The sequence below is a fragment of the Halichoerus grypus genome, chromosome 7 (assembly GCF_964656455.1).
Source record: "Halichoerus grypus chromosome 7, mHalGry1.hap1.1, whole genome shotgun sequence".
Classification (NCBI taxonomy): Eukaryota; Metazoa; Chordata; class Mammalia; order Carnivora; family Phocidae; genus Halichoerus; species Halichoerus grypus.
The window spans coordinates 865,173-885,003 of NC_135718.1; the positions used below are offsets into that span (position 1 = coordinate 865,173).

At 61.5% G+C, this 19,831-nt stretch overlaps 1 protein-coding gene across 3 annotated transcripts in view; it reads right to left on the reverse strand.

Moving 5' to 3' along the window:
- The window catches only part of INPP5A (inositol polyphosphate-5-phosphatase A), a 173,684-nt gene that overhangs the window by 32,436 nt on the left and 121,417 nt on the right, over positions 1 to 19,831 (reverse strand). For all 3 annotated transcript variants that reach the window (XM_078076937.1, XM_036080065.2, XM_036080064.2), the window contains 3 exons: positions 14,305 to 14,357; positions 12,625 to 12,744; positions 767 to 851 (listed from right to left, as the gene is read on the reverse strand). In XM_078076937.1, the coding sequence (XP_077933063.1) occupies positions 767 to 851; positions 12,625 to 12,744; positions 14,305 to 14,357 (258 nt within the window). The remainder of the gene's footprint in view (positions 1 to 766; positions 852 to 12,624; positions 12,745 to 14,304; positions 14,358 to 19,831) is intronic.

The following is a 19,831-nucleotide window of genomic DNA, read 5'->3' on the forward strand; positions in this document are numbered from 1 at the left end:
CTTCTGCAGAGGACGGACGATGGACGCTGACGGGAAGGTGATGGCTTGGACGGCCCCCAGGTCTCCACCGGGGTGCGCCGCGCTCCTGGGGTGGGCCGCCGGCCTGTCCATGCAGGCGTGGTGGCGGGGGCTGGGCTGGGCTCCCCTTTGCTGCAGCTGGCTTTGGGACTGTGGTCACTGCGGCAGGGGTACACCCTGGAGCCTCGGCCCTGAGCCGGAGCCACAGGCCCCCCCTTCCCGGCCGTGGAGGTGATGCTCTCAGGTCACATGGCTGGGACGGGGCAGGGCCGAGGCTTTCCATCTGCACGTGTTCTTAGCGGGGCATCCCGCCAGGGGCCCCGTGGGTGCACCCAGGAGACACATGGCCTCCAAGCCCCCGGGGATCGAGCGACATCCACGAATTTTTCAGTGAAAGACGGGTTTCCAGCACTCCCAGTGAGGAAGCTGACGGAGCAGCCCCTCCAGCCACGTCTCCCCACTGGCTTCTCCGCTTTTCAACGGCGGAACATTCCCAGCAGGACATGGCGTCCCCGCGTGGGCAAAGACCACTTGAGCAGCCGCAGAGGTCTGCGGGACTCTGTCCATTTCTATTTCCAGTAACGGCCCCCCTTTCAACAGTAAAACCTCCTTAGTGGGAATATTTGCCTTAAATACAAGCAGTGAGAAGGGCAGGGCTGAACGTGCCCGGGAGGAGCAGACCCTGCCTCTGCAGCTTTGGTTAAAACCCCGACTGCGGGCTCCCGACGAGGCTGGGAGCGGTGCCTACCTCCACCACGGACTTGGAGTCCAGCCGGAAGTTGAAATCGCCAAACACAAAGTAGGACACATTCTCGAATCGCTGGTCGATGATTCTGGGAGGAGAGAAGGGGACAACGTTACTGGCACGCCGATCAGCCTCCCTTCTACCACGCGCCCCTCGCACGTGCCTTCCACGCACTCCTGAGCAGCACAGTGACCACGCCGCACGCCCACCAGACACGTGCAGCTCTCTCCACGCTGACACGTGCGTGCCACCAGGGTGTCCTCACAAGTGGGCCAGCGCAGCATGGAAACTGCATCTGGTGGGAGGTCCAGCCTGCACGTGGGAAGAACGAGGGCCAGGTCGGGGGCTCTCGCGGGGGCACAGGGTCAGGACACCGGGGAAGGACCGCTGGCCGGGGCCTCTGCCGGGCGCCTCCACAATTCCTCCCAGGGGGGACGTACGCTTGAGCTTGCTCTGCAAGTGTTTACGTATCGGCCCCATTTCCATGTTTCAAAGGCATAAAAGCACAGCAACTGCATCTTTTTTTTTTTAACTGAGGCACCGCCTGCTTGGAAACATCTTTTCCACCTATTTTAAATCGACCACAATCCCTCTTCCATTTTTCCACCGAGACACGCACACATGGCAAGAGGGACAGCCTCCAGGTCAGCCAGCAGCCGCCTCACAGACCCCTCTTCCCTCGCGGGAAGGCAGGAAGACCGCTCCCTCCACCCGCCCCAACATGGCAGCAGCGCGATTAATGACCACTGTTCGCTTCTGGAGGGAAAGCAAAGTGCCGGGTTCTTCCGACTGGAGAGCAGAATGCGGACCACCGCTAACTAGACAACCCGCGGAGCAGAACGTGTGCTCGGTGCAGAGGAAGGGACGGTCAGGGAGCAAGGCTCCCACGTCACTGCCCGGCCATGGCTCCGCTCACACACTTGCTGGGACAGAGCTGCGAGGCTGCAGGGCACGGGGCGGAGGGCGCATCCCAAACCGTCAGGCAGGCAGAGGCCAGGAGCAAAGTCTTAACCAGGTTAACTTGGAAACTTCCATTGGTTACCAAGAAACCTGGTGCATCTCCAATCCACCTGGTAATGCCTCTCTGTGCGAGCAGTGCCTGGGCCAGTGTGGACGTCGTGCTTGGGCGCCGTGTCCCCCTGCCTCGGGCACCGTGTCCCCTTGCCTCGTCCCCCTGCCTCGGCCCCCTGCCTCGGGCACCATGTCCCCCTGCCTCGGGCACTGTGTCCCCCTGCCTCGGGTCCCCCTGCCTCGGGCACCGTGTCCCCCTGCCTTGGGCACCGTGTCCCCCTGCCTCGGGCACCGTGTCCCCCTGCCTCGGGCGCCGTGTCCCCCTGCCTCGGGCGCCGTGTCCCCCTGCCTCGTCCCCCTGCCTCGGGCACCATGTCCCCCTGCCTCGGCCCCCTGCCTCGGGCACCATGTCCCCCTGCCTCGGGTGCCGTATCCCCCTGCCTCGTCCCCCTGCCTCGGGCGCCGTGTCCCTCTGCCTCGTCCCCCTGCCCAGGGCGCCGTATCCCCCTGCCTCGTCCCCCTGCCCAGGGCGCCGTATCCCCCTGCCTCGGGCACCATGTCCCCCTGCCTCGGGCGCCGTGTCCCCCTGCCTCGGGCGCCGTGTCCCCCTGCCTCATCCCCCTGCCCAGGGCGCCGTATCCCCCTGCCTCGTCCCCCTGCCTCGGGCACTGCTTACCACTGACTTGGTCTCCTCATTTGATTCATTAGCTTGAGAAACAGAAGAAAGGACCAAGCAAGGACCACGTGCCACCCTGCCTGGCTCTGCAATGTTCTCCTGGGCCACAGGAGGGGTCTCTGCCGGCGTGGCTGCTGCCCTCCTGGCAGTGGGGGGTGGGGGGTCCGGGAGGCACGTGGGGTCCTGGCGTCCCGGCAGCTCGCAAATGCCTAACGGCGCCTGTCAACACTGTCAACACGTCCCATCCACGGAAACAAGCTGCATTTCTGCTTGAATCTGCACCCCTCTGCGTCCTCCCTGCCCTCAACACGAGACCACACGAGGCCACACGTGGCCGCCCGCCTGGTCAGGTACTTGTTGAACTGCATTTTCTGTTCCGACTTATTTCCTGCCTGTTTTCTTTTCAGTTTCTTGCTGCTTTCTTCTTGAATCCCAGGAGCCTCCCTAGGAACCGGTGAGAATCCACCGTCTGGTCCGTGGCTGGTGTCTCCAGGCCGTTCACGGGGCCTTCTGCTGTGAGTGAGCTTTTACCCTTGTGCGGGCGGGTGCGTCGTCCCCGAAGGCCTGCCCAGCCCCGGGCCGAGGACGGCTCTCCTTCTTCCATCCTCACGTCAGCCTCCAATCCAACTGGAATCACAGTGTGACGTCAGGAGCTCAAGGTTATCGATTTTCCCGGCAGTCGACTGAAAGCTCCATTTGTTAAACATTCAATCCTCTTCCCAGTCAGTTCGTGGAGCATGAAATTCCCCAAATCACGCGGGCCTTTCTGAGGCCCCGCGTCCTTCTCTGCACACCGTCACCGACCCGCACACGTGTAGCAGTAAATCTTCCCACAGGGACGCCCTTCCTGCGGACGGTTCCTTCAAAAACATACTGGCTATTTTCATATTTCTCTCCCACTCTAATCACTGTATCATCTAGTTACATTCCACAAAACATCCTGTTTTCCTTCTTAATTGGAATAACTTTCACTTATACATGAATTTGAGAACGAAGGACATATTTAACGGATTAGTGCAGACGATCGGCAGTTTCCTTTACTTGTTATAAATTAAACTTTTCTATCGAGGAAATACCGCTCAGGAATAGAAGTGTCAGGGGTGCTGGTGGGGCGCCTGCTGTCCCAGCCCACGGGCTCACCAGCGTGCCCAGGACCGCTGCCGCCGCCCCTCCTTCCCTCCCTCGGCCCCGCACGGGACTCCTGTCGGCAAGAAGCCCGCCACCTCTCCTGTCCTGGAGAGACTAAAGCTTCTTCTGCTGTTAAACATCTTCAGAAAAGAAAACTCCTTAGAGAACGTGTGTAGGGCGCCTAGAAAGGTCTCAGGGCATCCCCACATCAGGACACCTGCAGCATGGGCTTCCCGGTCCCCAGCCTCGCGGACGGGGGTGGGGGGCAGGTCAGGTGCACAGCAGACCCAACAGGAAAGAAGGCTGTCCCAGCCCTGAGAACTAAGGGCCCCTCACACGGTCCTGGTGCTGCCGCGGGCAGGCCCTCCTGGGGCCAGGTACACGCGGACAGAATACAATTGTTGGGGTTCAATCACATTGTTTTTAAAAACCCAAACCAGCACCGTTCACAGCTTATTACGGGGACTGATTTCTGTTTTCTGAGGTCACACAGAGATGCCTGTTGCCCCGAGGGCACCTGTCCCCAGGAATTCCCGCATGAGGCGGGTGCCCCAAGGAGGCACAGGGTCCCCTCAGCAAAATGCAATTCTGCGTGTGGTACCGGGAGGTGGCTGCTCTCTGTGCCCGGCTCCGTGATCCCGCCAGAACTGCCCAGCCTCCGGTCTCAGGGCCCCACTGTTACCCCACGCCGCCCCTCACCTGCTTCTCCCCAGGCAGCCCACTCCCGGCGAGGCTCCCTCACCAAAGGCAGAGCCTCCTGGCCAGGCTGGCTCGCTGGGCATCGTTCTGCCAAGGCCTGCAGAGACAAAGGCCTGTGGCGCCGTCAAGGTCAAGGGGCCTCTGGGGTCAGAAGGAATGCTGTTCACAGGACGGTTTCCAAACGCTCTTCTGCTGCTCACGCTGGGCGCTGGCTGGTCGCTGGGAGTGGGCGAGCATGTGGCGAGCAGAATGTCAGCACCGCGCCTGGGGCCCTGGGGGCCACGCACCCTGGCCCCGTCCCAGCCAGCACGCATGACCTCACGCCTCGCAAACGCATTTCTCCTTTCTTTCTTTTTTTAAAACTTTTTATATTTTTGAGAAAAACTAAACCAAAGCACATTCCGGCTTGCTCTTGCTGAAGGGAGGAGTGTGGTCCTACTCCCGCCAAGGGTCAGAGCATCTACACGTTTTAACGATTCGTCAGCTTCTGTCTGCTAAAAAGCACAGAACACGCGCCCTCCTTGAGGAGGCTCCGGAGAACGCGACCGCCGTCAGACTCACGACCCCGCTCTCTCTGCACGTTTGCTCCTGGGGGACTGCAAGCCCGGAGCTTGAGGGAAACTGTGTGACCGCAGAAACGTGACACGGAGATGCATGTGTGTGCTGTGTACGTGGCGTACAGACGTGTTCTGTACGTGTAGATGCTGCACACGTGTGGGGCGTGTGCACACGCGTCACGTGTGTGCGGAGTCCATTTCTTACCAAGGATTCTTCCCCCGTCCCCGCAGCCTCAGGAGACTAATCAGAGCAGGGAAGACAGTCCCCACGTGCCCGTGGACCCCTAGCCGTCTGCGAGCCGATACCGTCACGTTAAGTCTCTGCCCGAAGAAGTGCAATCTGCTCTGTCCGAGGTGCTGGAAACCACCGTCAGGCCCCGCGCTGGGGCAAGGCAAGCACTCACGTGTTCTGGGATCAATGAACGTTCAGGAGGCGTGTGAAGCCACTGGAGTCACCAGGCCGTTCTGGGTCCAGGACGCGTGGAGGCCGTGGCGGGAGCAACAACTGCCCACAAACAGACGGGACGACAGGAACGCAGGAAGTCAGATCCGAGCCTGGGGGTCCAGCGTGTGGGAGAAGAGCGTCGCGGGACAGCAGAGACCCCGGGCTCACGCGCACAGGGCCTCCGGGGGGGCGGGCGCTAGACGCGGGCCGCCCAGGTCCTCGTGGGGCTCAAGGCACGGGGCTGAGCCGACAATGGTCCCGGCCTGAGGGGACGGACGGCTGCAGAGCGATGCAGGCAGCTGGTGCCCTGGGAATGGACCGTGGAAGCAAACAACCGTCGGCTAATCAAATGGCAGAGCGCATCGGGAGGTAAGTCCCTTCCTCAAAACCCAACAAACTTCCGATTTAATATCTGACTGAACAAACTCCGAAAACCTCCAGGGCATCTATGAGAGGAAACGCTCGCTTCCTAAGGCCCTCCTGGATGGCGGGGCCTTTCCTGCCCCCATGCCACACAGGACGCCCTGGCCACGCCGGTCCTGCCACGGCTCCCCCGACTGGGGGAGCTGCGCCGACGATAGGGATTCTGTCAGCAGGGCTGGATTCTTGTAATACTATCATTAAAAACCTAAACTATATCACATTTCCATGCCCAGCTCCTTTTGATGTAATGGCCCGCGCTCATCAATAACCACCATCTCCAAAGGTCGCGTGGTGGCGCAAGATGGACGGGCTGTCACGGCCACGGCAATCACCTGAGTGCCAGGCCCGCAGCCCTCACGGCACTCACTTTTAATTTCAATATAGTGCCATTTGGACCAAGAGAAAAAAGTTGTTTTAAAATTAATTACCTTGTCAGACGCTATTATGATTAAAACGTAGGCCCACATCAATATCATGTGCCTAATTCAAAAACAGAATTACAAGAAAAGCCATAAAAATCAATTTTTTAGGCCTTGGAAACAGAGTCTCGTTCTGTTTTGACAGGCGATTTCATTATGTGACAGGCCACGCGGACACACGCACAGGAAGGGGCCGCGCACTCATGTCTCGAGGACAAGTGACGCCCACCCTCCCAGGATGGAGACGTTGTTCCCTGAAGGGAGTCGTGACTTCAACTGTCGGACACCACAGCGTTCCTGGCTGGTGACCTCGGCCCACGGGGCACGGCAGCGCCAAGGGTGCGCAGACTGCGTGTCGTCCCGAGAACCTGGTGTGCGGAGAGCAGGCGGGACGCCGTCGGAGCGCGCCGGCCGGTCCACCACCCCAGGATCGCTCCCTTCCCTTCGCCTTCCTCTGAATCACGGCCCAGGCGGAGTTCACGCACGAGCACGAGGTGACCAGTGTCGGCTCCCGTTCTGGGAGCCGGCAGGGACCCCGGCCTCTGCTCACGCGGCTGCGTCGCGACGACACCCAGATAAGACCACGGACACCAGGCAGAGCACCTGTGGTTTCGGCCCCACATCCACGCTGCTCTGAGACCATCTCTTCCCCTCCCGAGCAGCGGACGGACGCTCTTCCATGACCTCACTTTTCACTCTGCCCCAGGGCGCGTGGGGCGCGTGTGGGGCTGGCAGCCCCCACGAGGACAGTCACCTGGGCGGGACAGCTGCCAGCACCAGGGAGCCCAGGGAGGGTGGTTTGTGCACAACGTGGCGGAGGCGGAGACAGGGAAAGCACGCGGGGAGCAATCTGTCCGAAGGGCCCGGGCCAGCGTCGGGCAGGCGCAGACACCTGACTGTCCCTTTGGCGTCGGGCAACGTCCCCACAAGCCGCCTGAGGGGCCTCAGTGACAGCCCGCCGACCGGCCCGCCGTGAGCGCTCAGGGCGCAAGGCACTCCCCAGGGCATCTCGCGGGCCCAGTGCACGGGGGGTGTGACACCTGAGGGGCCCGAGGCGGGAGCTCCGTGGGCGGCACTGGGCTGCCGTGGCAGCCGTGGAAAGCACCCCTCGGACTGTGGGAAGTGTGTGCTGGGACCTCGGCGTGTCCCTGGCTCGAGGGCAGCTTGCTGCTGGTGCTGGGGCGCCCCAGGGGGCACATGAACCCTCAGCCACAGGCGCGGGGTCCACCGGAGTGCCCACAGCACAACGTGGTGGCACGAGGCCGGGCAAAGCTCTAGTTGGTGACACTGGCATCACAAAGTCCGCTGTTTCCCACAATCTCCCCCATAAACTCTTGCCACGTTTCCAAAATTTGCCTCTTGTCCTCACAGCTGGAGGCCTGAGCCAGCTGTTGGCACGAGGCCGTGAGGCCCTGCTGCGCCCTGAGGGTGCCCGTCCCCAGATTCTCAGGTCGAGGCCCCGATCCCCGTGCGGTGGGCCACGGGCCAGTCACACCACTGGGAGCGATGGAGGTGTGATGGGGTCCGAAGGGTGCGGTGCCCTCCGCCTCGTGCAGACACAGTGACCGGGCGGCCGTGGGCACGCCAGGCGGTGGCTTCTCAGCAGGACCCAGCGAGCTGGCACGGGATCTCGAGCCTCGAGCAATCGGTGTGTGCTGTGTGAGCCACGGGTCTGTGGCACTTTGCACGGCGAGGTGACAAGACAACCCAAGCCCGTGGGGGTTGCTCGCAGCCCCCGCCCGGGCCTCAGTGTCTCTGTCGTGCACTGTGACGGGGCTCCTCACGCCGGATTTCCCAGCGACCGAGTCCCTGCTCCTGCCACCACCGTCCCCCAGCAGAAGCACGTGCGGGGCAGGGCGTGCGCTGGCAGCTCCCCGTGAGCTCCGGGCTGTGGCTGGTGCGCAGGCTCCTGGCACCAGTCCCTGGTCTCGCCCTGTAAACAGCATTAAGATAGGAAACACTGAGAACTACTCTCAGACTGCTCAGATGCCACCACGAACCACGTGGACACAGAAGACCCGCGAGCGTCAGACAGAAGAAACGAGAAGCGGAGCCTCGGAAAGCTGAGCGTGCCTTTAAAACCTTCGCTCCCAGCGAGCGCAGGGAACACGTGGAAATGCGCACCATCCGCGTTCCCTGGGCCGGCGTGAGCACGGATGCTGGCCAGGCCGAGGACGCCGGCGGGCTGCCTGGTCGGAGTGCAGAGTGGCCGGACCACAGCTCGTGACATTGTCCTGCTGGCGAAACACAAGAACAAGCCAAACACCAACCAAGCAGTGGTCGAGCACAAAGCTGGTCAAGACACGGCGTGCCGAGGCCGACGCTGAAGCTGTGGATGGAGGCACCTGGCAGGAGGCCCCGCAGCGACGCCTGGGAACATCAGCCGGTGCCTGTGGACGCTCCCACGTGCGCGCTGCAGACAGAGCCCTGCCTGTGGCGTAGACAGGACATATGGTCGGGGGCGGCGGCAGCCGCCTGAGCGTAGGGAAAGGAGAGCGGGCTCGAGCACGCTGTTTCATTTCCTAACAGAAGGACACAGGAGACGACCACGGACACACGGACGTGACCGAGCTGACCACAGGGCACACCCGTCATCACAGTCATCTACACTTTGTGGATGCTTCACCTGGTTTTCAATGAAATAAAGTGGAGACTGTATCAGACGGGGTCTGTCATCTGAGACGCACGGAGTAACGAGCTCGTTTGTTGGGACTGCAGCTGACTCCACGCGTCCTCACTGGGCGCGCTCCTACCTGGCGCTGGGAACACGGGGGGGCCCAGAGCCCGCAGGCCGAGCAGGGTCGAGGGCGCCGGCCTGTGCGGCCCCGGACCCCACACCACATCAGCACACACGACAACGGCGACCTCGGCCTCCGGGCGGACGGATGCCCGAGGGGACATGTGTACGTCCTGCTGCCCGCGGGCACTCGGAGCAGGAAACACGGTGGCGAGAAGCAGCTCTGCGGCTGGCCACGCGGAGGGAGTGTCCCGAATGACCCCGGTCTTCAGCGCTGTGCTCGCCTTTGCCTGGAGACGCAGCGGCTTTTCTTCCGCCCGCTGAACAGCCAGGCGAGTTCTGGGAACGGGCTGAAGAGAAACGTTTAGGTTGGAGGGTCTTTGAGCAGTTGACAGCTGACTGATGGCCGCCCGGGAGGCCACAGAGCGGAGCGGTGCGGCGGGGCGCGTCACATCGCCTCTCCCTGGGAAACTAATTGCTCCCGATTGTTCCGAGCAACATTATTTTTCTGGCAATCATTTCCTTTGAATGCCCAAAATGAGCATGAAACAGCTCTTTTGCCCGGACATAAAAGTTAAATGTCCCAATGTTGATCAAATTAACTTGAGCGCCGGGACAATGGACTGTATTTCTGAGAAAATAATGGGGGACAACGGGGCGCTTCATGCCAGGATTTCACAGTTGTAATGTAGAATGTTCTGTTGAACTAGGCCCAGGCCACGTTTCAAAGGGGAGACAGAAGAGCCCTGTCACTTGTGGAAAAAAATCTCATTTCACGGCGGAAAGCTTGGGAAGCCGTCAGGAAGTTCTGGCGCTGGCGGCTCAGGAAGGACGGTGCTCCACGGCCTCTGCTCGTTTAATCCGCAGAACGCGCCCCAGGGGCTCAACTGTGCGCCACAGAGGTGCAAGCGCTCCCGCGGGAGGACAGGTCCCCAGGTGCACGCAGGGGCCCCCGCACCGCCGGCCTCCCAGCCTCCCAGCCTGACACTCTTTGTTAATCACGGATGAAAAGCAAAATATTCATAAATTGCACAAAAAACATTAAGATTATTATTTGTAATAAAACCTAGAGGGCCCGCGGGCTGCGCTTTATTGACACTGAGGATCTCATCGTCCGCCGTCTCAGACAGGAGTCCTTTCCAGGTGAGCCCGGGCTGGGGTCAGCGTCCACACAGGCCACATCCTGCACGAGGCGTGCCGTGGCACTCACAGTCCACACTGCTGGGGAGTCAAACACTTGTGAAGAGTTTGCACACTGCACAGTTTGTCTCTCGGGTTTCTGTAAACTAAGTTTTTATTTTGGAACAATCTTAGGTTTACAGAAAAGTGGCCCATGTAGCACTGGGGGCCTCTGGGTTTTAACCTGGGCTTCCGGCCTCCAGTGCCAGGGGATGGGGACGCCAGGCTGCTGGGGTCTGACGCCATGGGGAGATGAAGCTGGGACCGGGCAGGCTCCCCTCTCAGGAGCCTCCTTGCTGTCTCCCTGCGTCCCCACAGAGCACGGCGGACAATGCTCCCCGAGGTTCCCAACGCTGTGAATGGGGCACTGTTGGTGGCAGCGTCCATTCAAAGGGCCAGCATGGCATTGTCCTCCCAATCGGCAGAGCAGAATGCAGTCTGCTGGTGGCTGCCAAAAGGTTAGCCGCCCCGATGAAAGGACAGCCCGTTATTCACCGCTCCTACAGAGCTGCCCTTTGTGCTGGGCGGCCCAGCCCTGCACGGTGGAGGTCCGGATCTGCGGCTGGCTGAGCTCCCCACAGAAGCGATTCATGGGAATGCAAAGTCGCAAAAGAGGGCCCCGAAACCCAGAGGCTGCTTTCCTGAAGGCCGTGGAGGAACGACAGTGGGGCCATGACACGCTGTAACGGGAAACCCCACCGACAGCCTGACTACAGTCACCAAGACCAGACTGTTCAGGGCTGTGTCCTGGCCCCAGACTCCACGGGAGGTCCCGGCGAGCGGGGGCAGCCCACACAGAACCCGTCAGGCCGCAAGACCCACACAGGCTGCGGCTTGGAGCAGGTCCTGGCTCCCCGGACATGGGCTTGCTGGCCCGCCCACAGCACCCCAGCCAGGCAGCTCAGCGTGGGGAGCCAGCCCACGGCCCCCTCGAGGTGAGCCCTCCCCAGAGGGCCCTCCCTCGCACATCCCTGTCTTCCTGGCCCCGTCCAGCTGGACGGCCAGGCCAGCGCCCACCTGAGGGTTTCCACCTGCACCGACGTGGCGCTGAGGAGGCCTGCATGTTGGGGGCCCTCCAGAGTGGGCGTGGGTGAGAAGAGGATGGGGGGAGCCCCACCACGGGCGGCCACGGGCCGGCATGTTGGGATGCAGCACCAGGACCCACCCAGCGTGCCCAGACCTCAGGCTGGTTCAGGTCTCTACAGCCCTCCAGTACCCAGGCACCAGTCCCACCTCTGAGCCCCATTCAGCCTGGGCCTGGGAGGCCAGGGGAGGCCCCTGAAGAGCAGCCACCCAGAACCTGTTCTGGGCTGAGGTCCAAAGCCCTCAGTGTGCAGGAGCACAGATGCAACCAACCTGCGTCTCACACTCACGGTTCCTCCGTGTGGACCTGGCAGGAGGCAGCGGGAGCCCTAGAGGTGAACCGGTGGCCACTGTCCCACACCAGACAGCACAAGGATGAAAGCCAACTCCCTGTCCAGAGCGCATCCCTACTGAGCCCCGTAAGCAATCCAGAAGGATCGTGCATGGGGTGGGTGAGGCCCCACGCAGGCCGGGGCCAGGGCTGAGCTTGGGGCAGGGTGGAGCGGTGCTGGGTGCAGGCGGGAGGGGTCAAAGGTCAGAGTCTAAGTCCTTGGCCCATTTCCACGGATGCCCAACTCCGTGCTCTGGCACAGGGGCAGAGGTGGGGTGGGGCAGGGCCCCCGGGGAAAATTTGAGATTGCCTGGGCAGAAACGGGGAGACCCCATCCGGTAGTGATAGCTCCCCCAGGGCCAAGGGGGTCGCTGACGTCCCTCAGGCCATGCAAGCTGGCAGGGGAGGGCTTGATCTGAGGACCGGGCAGAACCAGACAGCCCCATAGACTCGGGCGCCGAGGCTCCAACTAAGCAAAGGTTCATCTGCAAACCAAGAGGGATGCTGATGCTGGTTCAGGACCAAACATACCCTGTTGTTAATCACGGTATGAGGGGCTGCCTTTCTTCCCCAGATGCCCACCAGCCCTGACCCTGCGGAAGGTCACACAGCGTGGTCACGGATGGGTGGGTGGCAGGCCTCGTGGGGTCCAGGGTAGGAGGTCCTGAACACCAGCCACGAGGGAGCTCAAGGAGCAGAGTGAGGACAGGCTGGCTGGAGCCTGGGCAGGAGGGGCACAAGACCACTGGGACTCCCGCGCCCAGGCCCTGGGCTGCAGAGAGACAGAGCCAGGAGAGCTGAGCTCGCGCGCCCACGGCCGCTCCCAGGTGCCGTGACCCCGAGCCCAGCAGCACCATGGGAAGGCTCGCCTGGGGCCAGCAGAACGCACGCACTGGCCTCTCCGAGCCCCTGGCTGAAATGCTGACGCTTCAGCAGACGTCTCCGTACGCCTGGCTTCCCCACAACATGGGAGGGAGTCAGGCCCCCCACCTTCGGGTCTGTCCAGCAAAGGATGCTCAAGCCTTGGGACCAGGGCTGGGATTTGGGGCAACATTTGCAAATTTTGTGTTTTGGCCAATAGGAAAACAACAGACATGGACGAGTGGCTTAAAAGAGAGAGAGCCCCGACCTTGGAGGAGGTGGGGCGGGAGGGGCCGCACGCGCAGCACCCACCTGTCGAGCACGTAGCCCAGGGCCTTGTGCCGGATCCCCGAGTACACCGAAGGGCTTGTCTCCCAGGCGACCAAATTGGAAGCATCATGAAAAAGATGGATGTTGACCAAGTCAAAGGCACTGTGGGACAGAAGGAGACACGGTGACAGAGGGCTGGCGCTGCAGGGCACCAGCGTGGCCCCGCTCCCCGGGGCGATGTGGGGCCAGCACCCAAGGGTCACAATGGGCAGCGCCGCCTGCACCCACTCCTGTCCTCCTCGGCTGCTCCAGGCCCACCCAGAGCACGTCCCCTGCCTGGTCAGAGGGGGACACAGGTGACCTCAGGGTCAGCCCTTAAATGCGTCCGACCAACTGAGAAGGGCTGTTTCCTGCCAAAGAAAGAGATGTGACCTGATTGCAGAAACCCTCCTCAACCAGGAGGAAGGAAGAGGAAGGAGGAGGAGAACGGGAGGAGGGACGGAGGAGGGGGTGGGGGGACGAGAGAGAAGGAGGGAGGAGGGAGGAGGGAGGAAGCAGCAGGAGGAGACAGCAGACTCCGGGGCCTGGACCCCGTCACGGGCAGCTGGGGGTGTGGCCCGATGCCGCCCGGAGCCCATCGGCTGCTCCCCGTGGGGCCGTGACACCAGAGGAGGGGCACGAGCGGTTCCTTCCACTCGGGAGAAGCCCCCAAGCTCACAGCCCCTCAGGGAGGCCCCGCGGCAGGGAATCCGCTCGGCAGGGACGCGCGCGGTGAGGCCAGAATCCGGCCGGCAGCCCTCCCACCCCACGGAGAGCTCCTGGGCGTCACCGCAGATGTGTCGCCTCACAAGGTCAGCGTGCGGCACAAGCACGCCGCGGTCGTCACAGTGCCAGGACCGCGAGGCCGAGGACCCTGTGAAACGCGTGTGCCAAGCTCACGACCGTCTCCCGGGTGGCAGGAGGGCAGCGGAAGCAAATCCTCTCAGCCACACGGCGACCCGAGGACCCTCCCTGGCGCCCACGCTGTGCTGCGGTGGCCAGCGAGGCATGAGCGCGGGCAAAGGGCACTGGCCAGATTCTGTTGGAGAGTCTGCAGCTCCTGCCCCCCTGCCCCGGGCAGAGCCACCCGAAGGCCCCAGGGAGGGCACTGTGCCAACCGCAGGGGCGGCTGAGGGCCTGCCCGGGATGGGACACCCGGCAGGCACTCACTCAGCGCCCCCACCCCTGGCCGGACGTGCCCTCAGCTGACAGAAGGCCTTCCCACGGCCACTGACGGGACGCATGCGGCTCTAGGACCCTAAGACCCGTGGTCCCAGGGAGCTCAGGGGAGGAGAGCAGGTGCGAGAATCTGAAGATTCCACTGAGGGAGCAAGGGCCGCCCCAGACGGAGAGCCAGCCCACAGGCAGGCCAGGCCCGAGGGTCGACTTGGGGAGGGTCTGCCAGCCCTGTGCTCGGTGCCCACTGCGGCTGACTGTGGCCTGCGGAGGGCTGCCTGGGTGGCACTCGGATGCCTGTGCCCATGGGAGGAGGCGGGGGGGCCTGCGTTGTGCCCGAGCTGGGACCCCAGGCAACAGGACGGTGTCACATGGAGTCTCCGAAAACAAAGCGGGCCGAAGACTGGTGGGCAGCTTGTGACTGGGCATGCGGCCACACCACATAGAAGCCAGGGAAAACGTTCCGAGGTTTACGAAGCAAGGTGACAGTCGCCACGATAAACGTACCAGTCTGCAACACACCATCTTGTCCGCACGAAGCCTTTTCTCGACCATTTGCACTGAAAAACAAACAGGTTGCGCAGATGAGCCAGCTTAAAAGAGGAAGGGGACAGACACCCAAGACGCTTTTTCAATCAGGAAGAGCAACGCTCATCCTTCCGCCGAAGGTCTTCTGCTCACAACCCAAGTGTGCGCCTCGTAAGCGTCCCACACGAAGCTCGCCAGGGCGCCTCACGCTCAGCGCACGGGAAAGGTAGGGAACGGCGCGGTCAGCGTTACCTTCTGGGTGAGGACGCCCCGGCTGAGCAGAGGAGGGCTGCACGCGCCCGCCAAGGCCCTGCCTGGAGCTGCCCACTAGCGGGGACGGGCTGGGCCCTGGCGGACGAGAGCCTGTCAGCAGAGAAGGGTGCTGGACCAAAGAAACCCGCTTTTTATTTCTGCTACACTTGCCCTAAGAACTGCCTGTGTTCTAGAAGCTGGGAGGAGGGTCCCTGGCTTCCCACACTCCTCTTGCTGGTTGAAGGGGACGTGAGGGGCAGGACGCCACACCCGCACCCTTTCCAGGGCTGCTTCCCTAGCAGGGGAGAGACCCGCCGTGCTGACACGTCCCTCGTCCAGTGCAGGTGACCGGCTTGTCCCGTGTGCTCACGCCGGCGGAGAAGGGGTGCCGCACTGTGTCACGCTGCCCCACGCACGAGCCATGCCCAGCAGGGCCATCGAGCACGGCAGATGGTCTGTGGTGTCTGGATTTACTCCATTTCAGTAGCCACGCTGGACGGGGCAGCTCACAGCCCAGGCAGTGGGAGTGGGGCTCCTGCTCACATGCCCTGCGAGCCCCAGGAGGCTCTGGGGAGACCTCCCTGAACCCCCAGTTTTCAAACACTTCAGAAAGCTGGACAGACATGTGCAGTCCCCCCCAAGCCCCAGGAGCACGTCCCTCCGCTGTGCCGGCAGGAGCAGCTCGGGGGATGGAGGGGAGGACGGGAGGATGGCCGTGGTGACGCACATGTTCTCGGGGGCCTGGGCTCGCGGTGCCCGTGGTAACCATGTGGATCCAGGGTGGAGCTCGGACAGAAAGTGCTCCCTGGGGGAGTCCAGAATCACAGGGGCTCTAGACACTTACCGAATGCGAATAATTCAGCAGCTAAAACCCCTGCTTGACCCCACATCCCCCTCAGGCACCGTCCACCTGTTGTTTCCCTCCTGACCAGCTTCATAAGGTGTCCGGCTGGGTTCCTATGGTGACGCCCTGCTCGGGGGGGGGAGGGGGGTGCTGCCTTCAAGGTCACCACAACCTCCAGGTGCAAACGCCGCAGCTCTGGAGCCTCCCGCTGCCAAGTGTCCACCACGCACCAGCCCCCGCCGCCACCAAGCTCACCAGGCTGAGCCAAACGCCCACTGGCCCTGACCTGGGTCTTCTCTCGTCTCACGCACAGTCGCTGACGCTCTGCCGGCGCCGGGCTTCGCTCTCCCCACGCAGCCACAGGACCCGGGGCGCGTGTGCGAGGAGAGGACGGGGGCGCCCGCCCTGCTTCCACAAGAGCAGCATGGCCGGGACAGATGCTTGACGTGAGACCCCACGTCCCAGCCCAGAGCCGAGCCGTGCTGCCGAGACCCAAGCTGAATTTGACCCAACCACCTCGGATCTCACGTCCATTAAAATTGGAAGGCATTTGTGAATTTAATATAATTAACCAAGAATTAATGATTGTTCTCAATTGTCAGTTACGTGTTAAGTAAGGTCTCTCTGCACACGGACACCGCACACGTACCTTCAATAACTGTGCATGCATGTATCTTTTTTTAGACATTGAAACTGTCCACAGTAATGGGGCATCGTTAACATTATTAACAGAATACGTACATAAAACATGAGTTAATGTGTTACTTTTTTATATAATACAGATTTGTAATTTTAATTGTAATTGTAATTTTAGGATTCTAACTAGATTTAAGATTTTTAACTACATTGCAAATAAACCTCAAAAAAGCTTAACAATATAACATTATTACAACCAAATATTTTACTAAACGTTTGTAGAAAATACGTTACTTTTGAAGTAAGTTCATCATTATAATTACAAATGTGTTTAGGCTGCATTTCCAAGTAATTCCCAGGATGAAAAAGTGAGGCTAGAGCCTGGGACATCCTGACATGTGGGAGCCTGGGTTCCGCGGGGGATCATGTGTCCTCGGGCGGCACTGGGCTGCACCGGGGGTCCTTCCAGAAACCGCCTTTCTCACCCCTGGTGTGCCCCCTGTCCTTCTACCCGAGGGCTGGGCAGGTGGTCATGACAAGCACGCCAGATTCAGGGTGCAGCACCAGGGCTGAACATGGTCACCTGCCCAAGACCACCGGCTCCTTGCAGAAGGAACCAGAACTGGAATTTCCCTCAGCCCCTTGTCGGGACCGTCCCTTCCCTACTGTGGCTGAGCCCTGACCCAGGGACGCTCACCTGGGCCACGCTGGGGCAGGGCAGGGCCAGGAACACACCCCAATCATCAGAAGGGCAAGTGCCCGCCTGGTGAGGCTTCCCTGCATGACGTCCTAGTGGAAACGCACACGCATGCACACGCACACACATGCACGCACACGCCCACAGCTGTCCTGCACCCGGGAGGGACGGAGATAGGAAGCGGTGCCTCCGTCACAGGCTGGGGGTTCCCTCGAATGTCGACTGATCTGTTTCATTCCATGCACGTGCAGAAACTTTCTGGTCACCAGCACCTTCCGAAACCTCCCTGCGGGTGACCGTGTACGGGCAGCAGTGGCCAGGTGCACGCCCTGCTTGCAGAGGCTGTCGCCAGGGAATGAAACCACGTCACATTGGGCGGGGGGGGGGGGGGGGGGGGCTGTGCCACATCGCTCACCTTGCAATATTAAGTCCCTGCTCAGACCCCCTGTTAATAGGATTCCTTTAGCCAGCAGATGGATGGTGAATGCAGGACGGTTCATCCACTAAAGGACGGCATAAATCAGCGCGGAGAAAAGGGAGGCTGTGGGGAGGTTATCTACACGCAGCCTTGCCCGTGAAAGGCCCGCTTTGGAGCATTAGTGAAATTAATCCATCTTTCATAAGAGCTTGGAGCAGTCCCTGTGATCTATGGTAACAACCAATTTCTCACTACGGGCAAGAGGAAAAAAATGCCTCGGCCCTGATCGACTACACAAATCTGCTTTTTAAAAATGGTCTCACATTATCTGGAGTGCTGCTCCCAGAGGCAGCATTTGAAATTCATGCCGAGCCAAAAGCACCCATAAATCAGCAGAGAAAGTTTTGTTAGTTTTATATGCAGTGAGCTGTAATTATTTGGAATTGCATTATGCCTCCATCATGGTAATTACATTTAGATTATCCTTAAGTGAAGGTAATAAAAGAAGAGAAATCAGGCTTAGACTAATTCCCTCCCCCAAAATGTGTTCAAATAAAGCTAAAGGATTGGCTCAGAGGCCCAAGAGCAGGGCCGGCGCCAGGCGGGCACGCGCCCTGCAGCTCTGCTGCGTGGCACCCTGGGGCCCTGCCCAGCCACAGCCTCAGGGAACGCAGACCTCTGCACACCTGAAAAACATTACCGACGGGATGCTCGAAGCATCAGGATTTTTGTTAAATAAGTTTTTCCTTCTGTTCACTATGCCACGCTCACTTCTGCCACATCCACACGTTGACAGACCCCACGGACCAGACACAACTTCTAACGCGGCAACATCACGTCAAACGGAGTAAGGACGGCGGCCCCAGGAAGGCCGGTGCCGCCACTCTGGGGGTCACCCGAGTCCCAGCAACACACTGCTCTCCAGAAGACAGACTGGGATCTGCCCAGTGACACCCCACCTTTCCTTCCAGAAAACCTTTCCCTTGCCTGTGGATGGGACCGTGGTCACCCGGGATGCCCCGCACTCCTCCCACGGGGGAGAGGCGGCCGCTGGCTGTCATCCACCCCCTCGGAGCCACCTCACAGACACTGAGGCCCCTCGGGGCGTCTGCCCTCTGGCGGGTGTGTAGGACGTGGGACGCCATAGCTGAAGCCCTAGACTTCGTCTGACCCCCCCCACGCCGACCCCAAGCCTCCTCACGCACATGGCCTGGGCCAGCAGAGGGAAGGGTCGGGATCCGGGGCCAGGCCGCAGGGCCCCACGCGTGCCGTGGTCTAGGGAGCCAGTTTGCAGATGCCGGGCCCAGAGGACAGCCTGAGGGCTGGGGGGCAGGGAGCCCCTCAGAAGGAGGCCTGCTGTCCTGCAGGGATGGACAGAGCTTTGGGGGCTCAGCAGGCGTCCGACTCCTCCTGGGGCGTCCTACGTGGGGCACTGCTTTGCTCTCTTTCTTCTAGTACCAGAGGGACGTGGCACCTGCCACGTAGGTCTCTGGGAGCATCACAGCTCATGGCCGACCGGTTCCGGGGGCCTCCAGGGACCTGGGCTCTGAGGACGAGGACGAGAGGACCCGTGGTGGGAGGAAGAGGGACCTGGGAGGTGAGCACCACACACAAATCCATCACAAACAGAGTGATCGGCGCGTGTCCTACCCTCGGGGAGTGAGCGTGGGCCGTGGAGTAAATACCCAGCCCCCCACTGCACGGAGCTCCCCCTGCGCACGCAGAGCTGCTCAGCTCTTCCGCGTGGAGGCTGGGCACCGTGAGCCACTCGCTCTTCAGCAAGCGCCAGTTGACAGCCTTCGGGCGGCCGGACGCTGCCAACAGACGGCACTGCTGGGGGCGGCCTCAGACGTGCCCCCACCCTGCCCTCGTGTCATCACGCCATGGGACCCCCAGAGTCCTGCCTCTCCCAGGGGCATGGCCCCTCGTGTCCACCCCTCTGGGGCACATCCCAGCCAGCCACCAGGCGCAGGTGAGTGCCCTCCTGGGCTGGGACGTGCTCTGGGCTGAGGACGGAGGAGCCAGGTGACCCGGGGTCTCTGGCACAATCAGTCGGGCTGATGAAACAGAGCGGAAGAGGCAGCTGAGAGGAGCCTGGGGGCTTCTCAGCCGCTGGGTGCCATGGGACACCCCTCAGAGAAGACGCAGGGGTACCTGCTCCCAAACCTCCCTGAGCACCTGTTAGAGCTTGATCTCCCTGCTGTGGAGAGCTTGCTCTCTCCAGCCCGCTGTCCCCACTAGGGCCCGTGGTCACTCTCAGTGGCCCCGCTCAGCTCTAAAGCTGACTCTATGGCCCTCGGCATCTCCAAGGGGACAGCAGCCCTGGACGGACGTTCAGGGAGGACTGCCAGGATTCACTCCGCTGCTTCCAGAGCTTTCTGGCCATGCTGCAACGTCAAGAGGAGCAGGGGACAGTGGGGGCTGGGGCAGCCAGGACACAGGCCGGCCCCCGACACTGCGTCCTTGGCTCAGGGACGAGCGATGAGGCAGCTGCACCCATCCTTCACGGTGTCCGCCACAATTCCCTCACCCCGGGCCTGGGTCATAAACAAGTTAATGCGCTTGCGGCCTTGCTGAAAATCAGCTCCCAGCGCTGGTGGGCGTCTCCACGGACAGTGAGCAGTCCTCGTGCAGGGGGACCCGGTGGGGCAATGCTTCT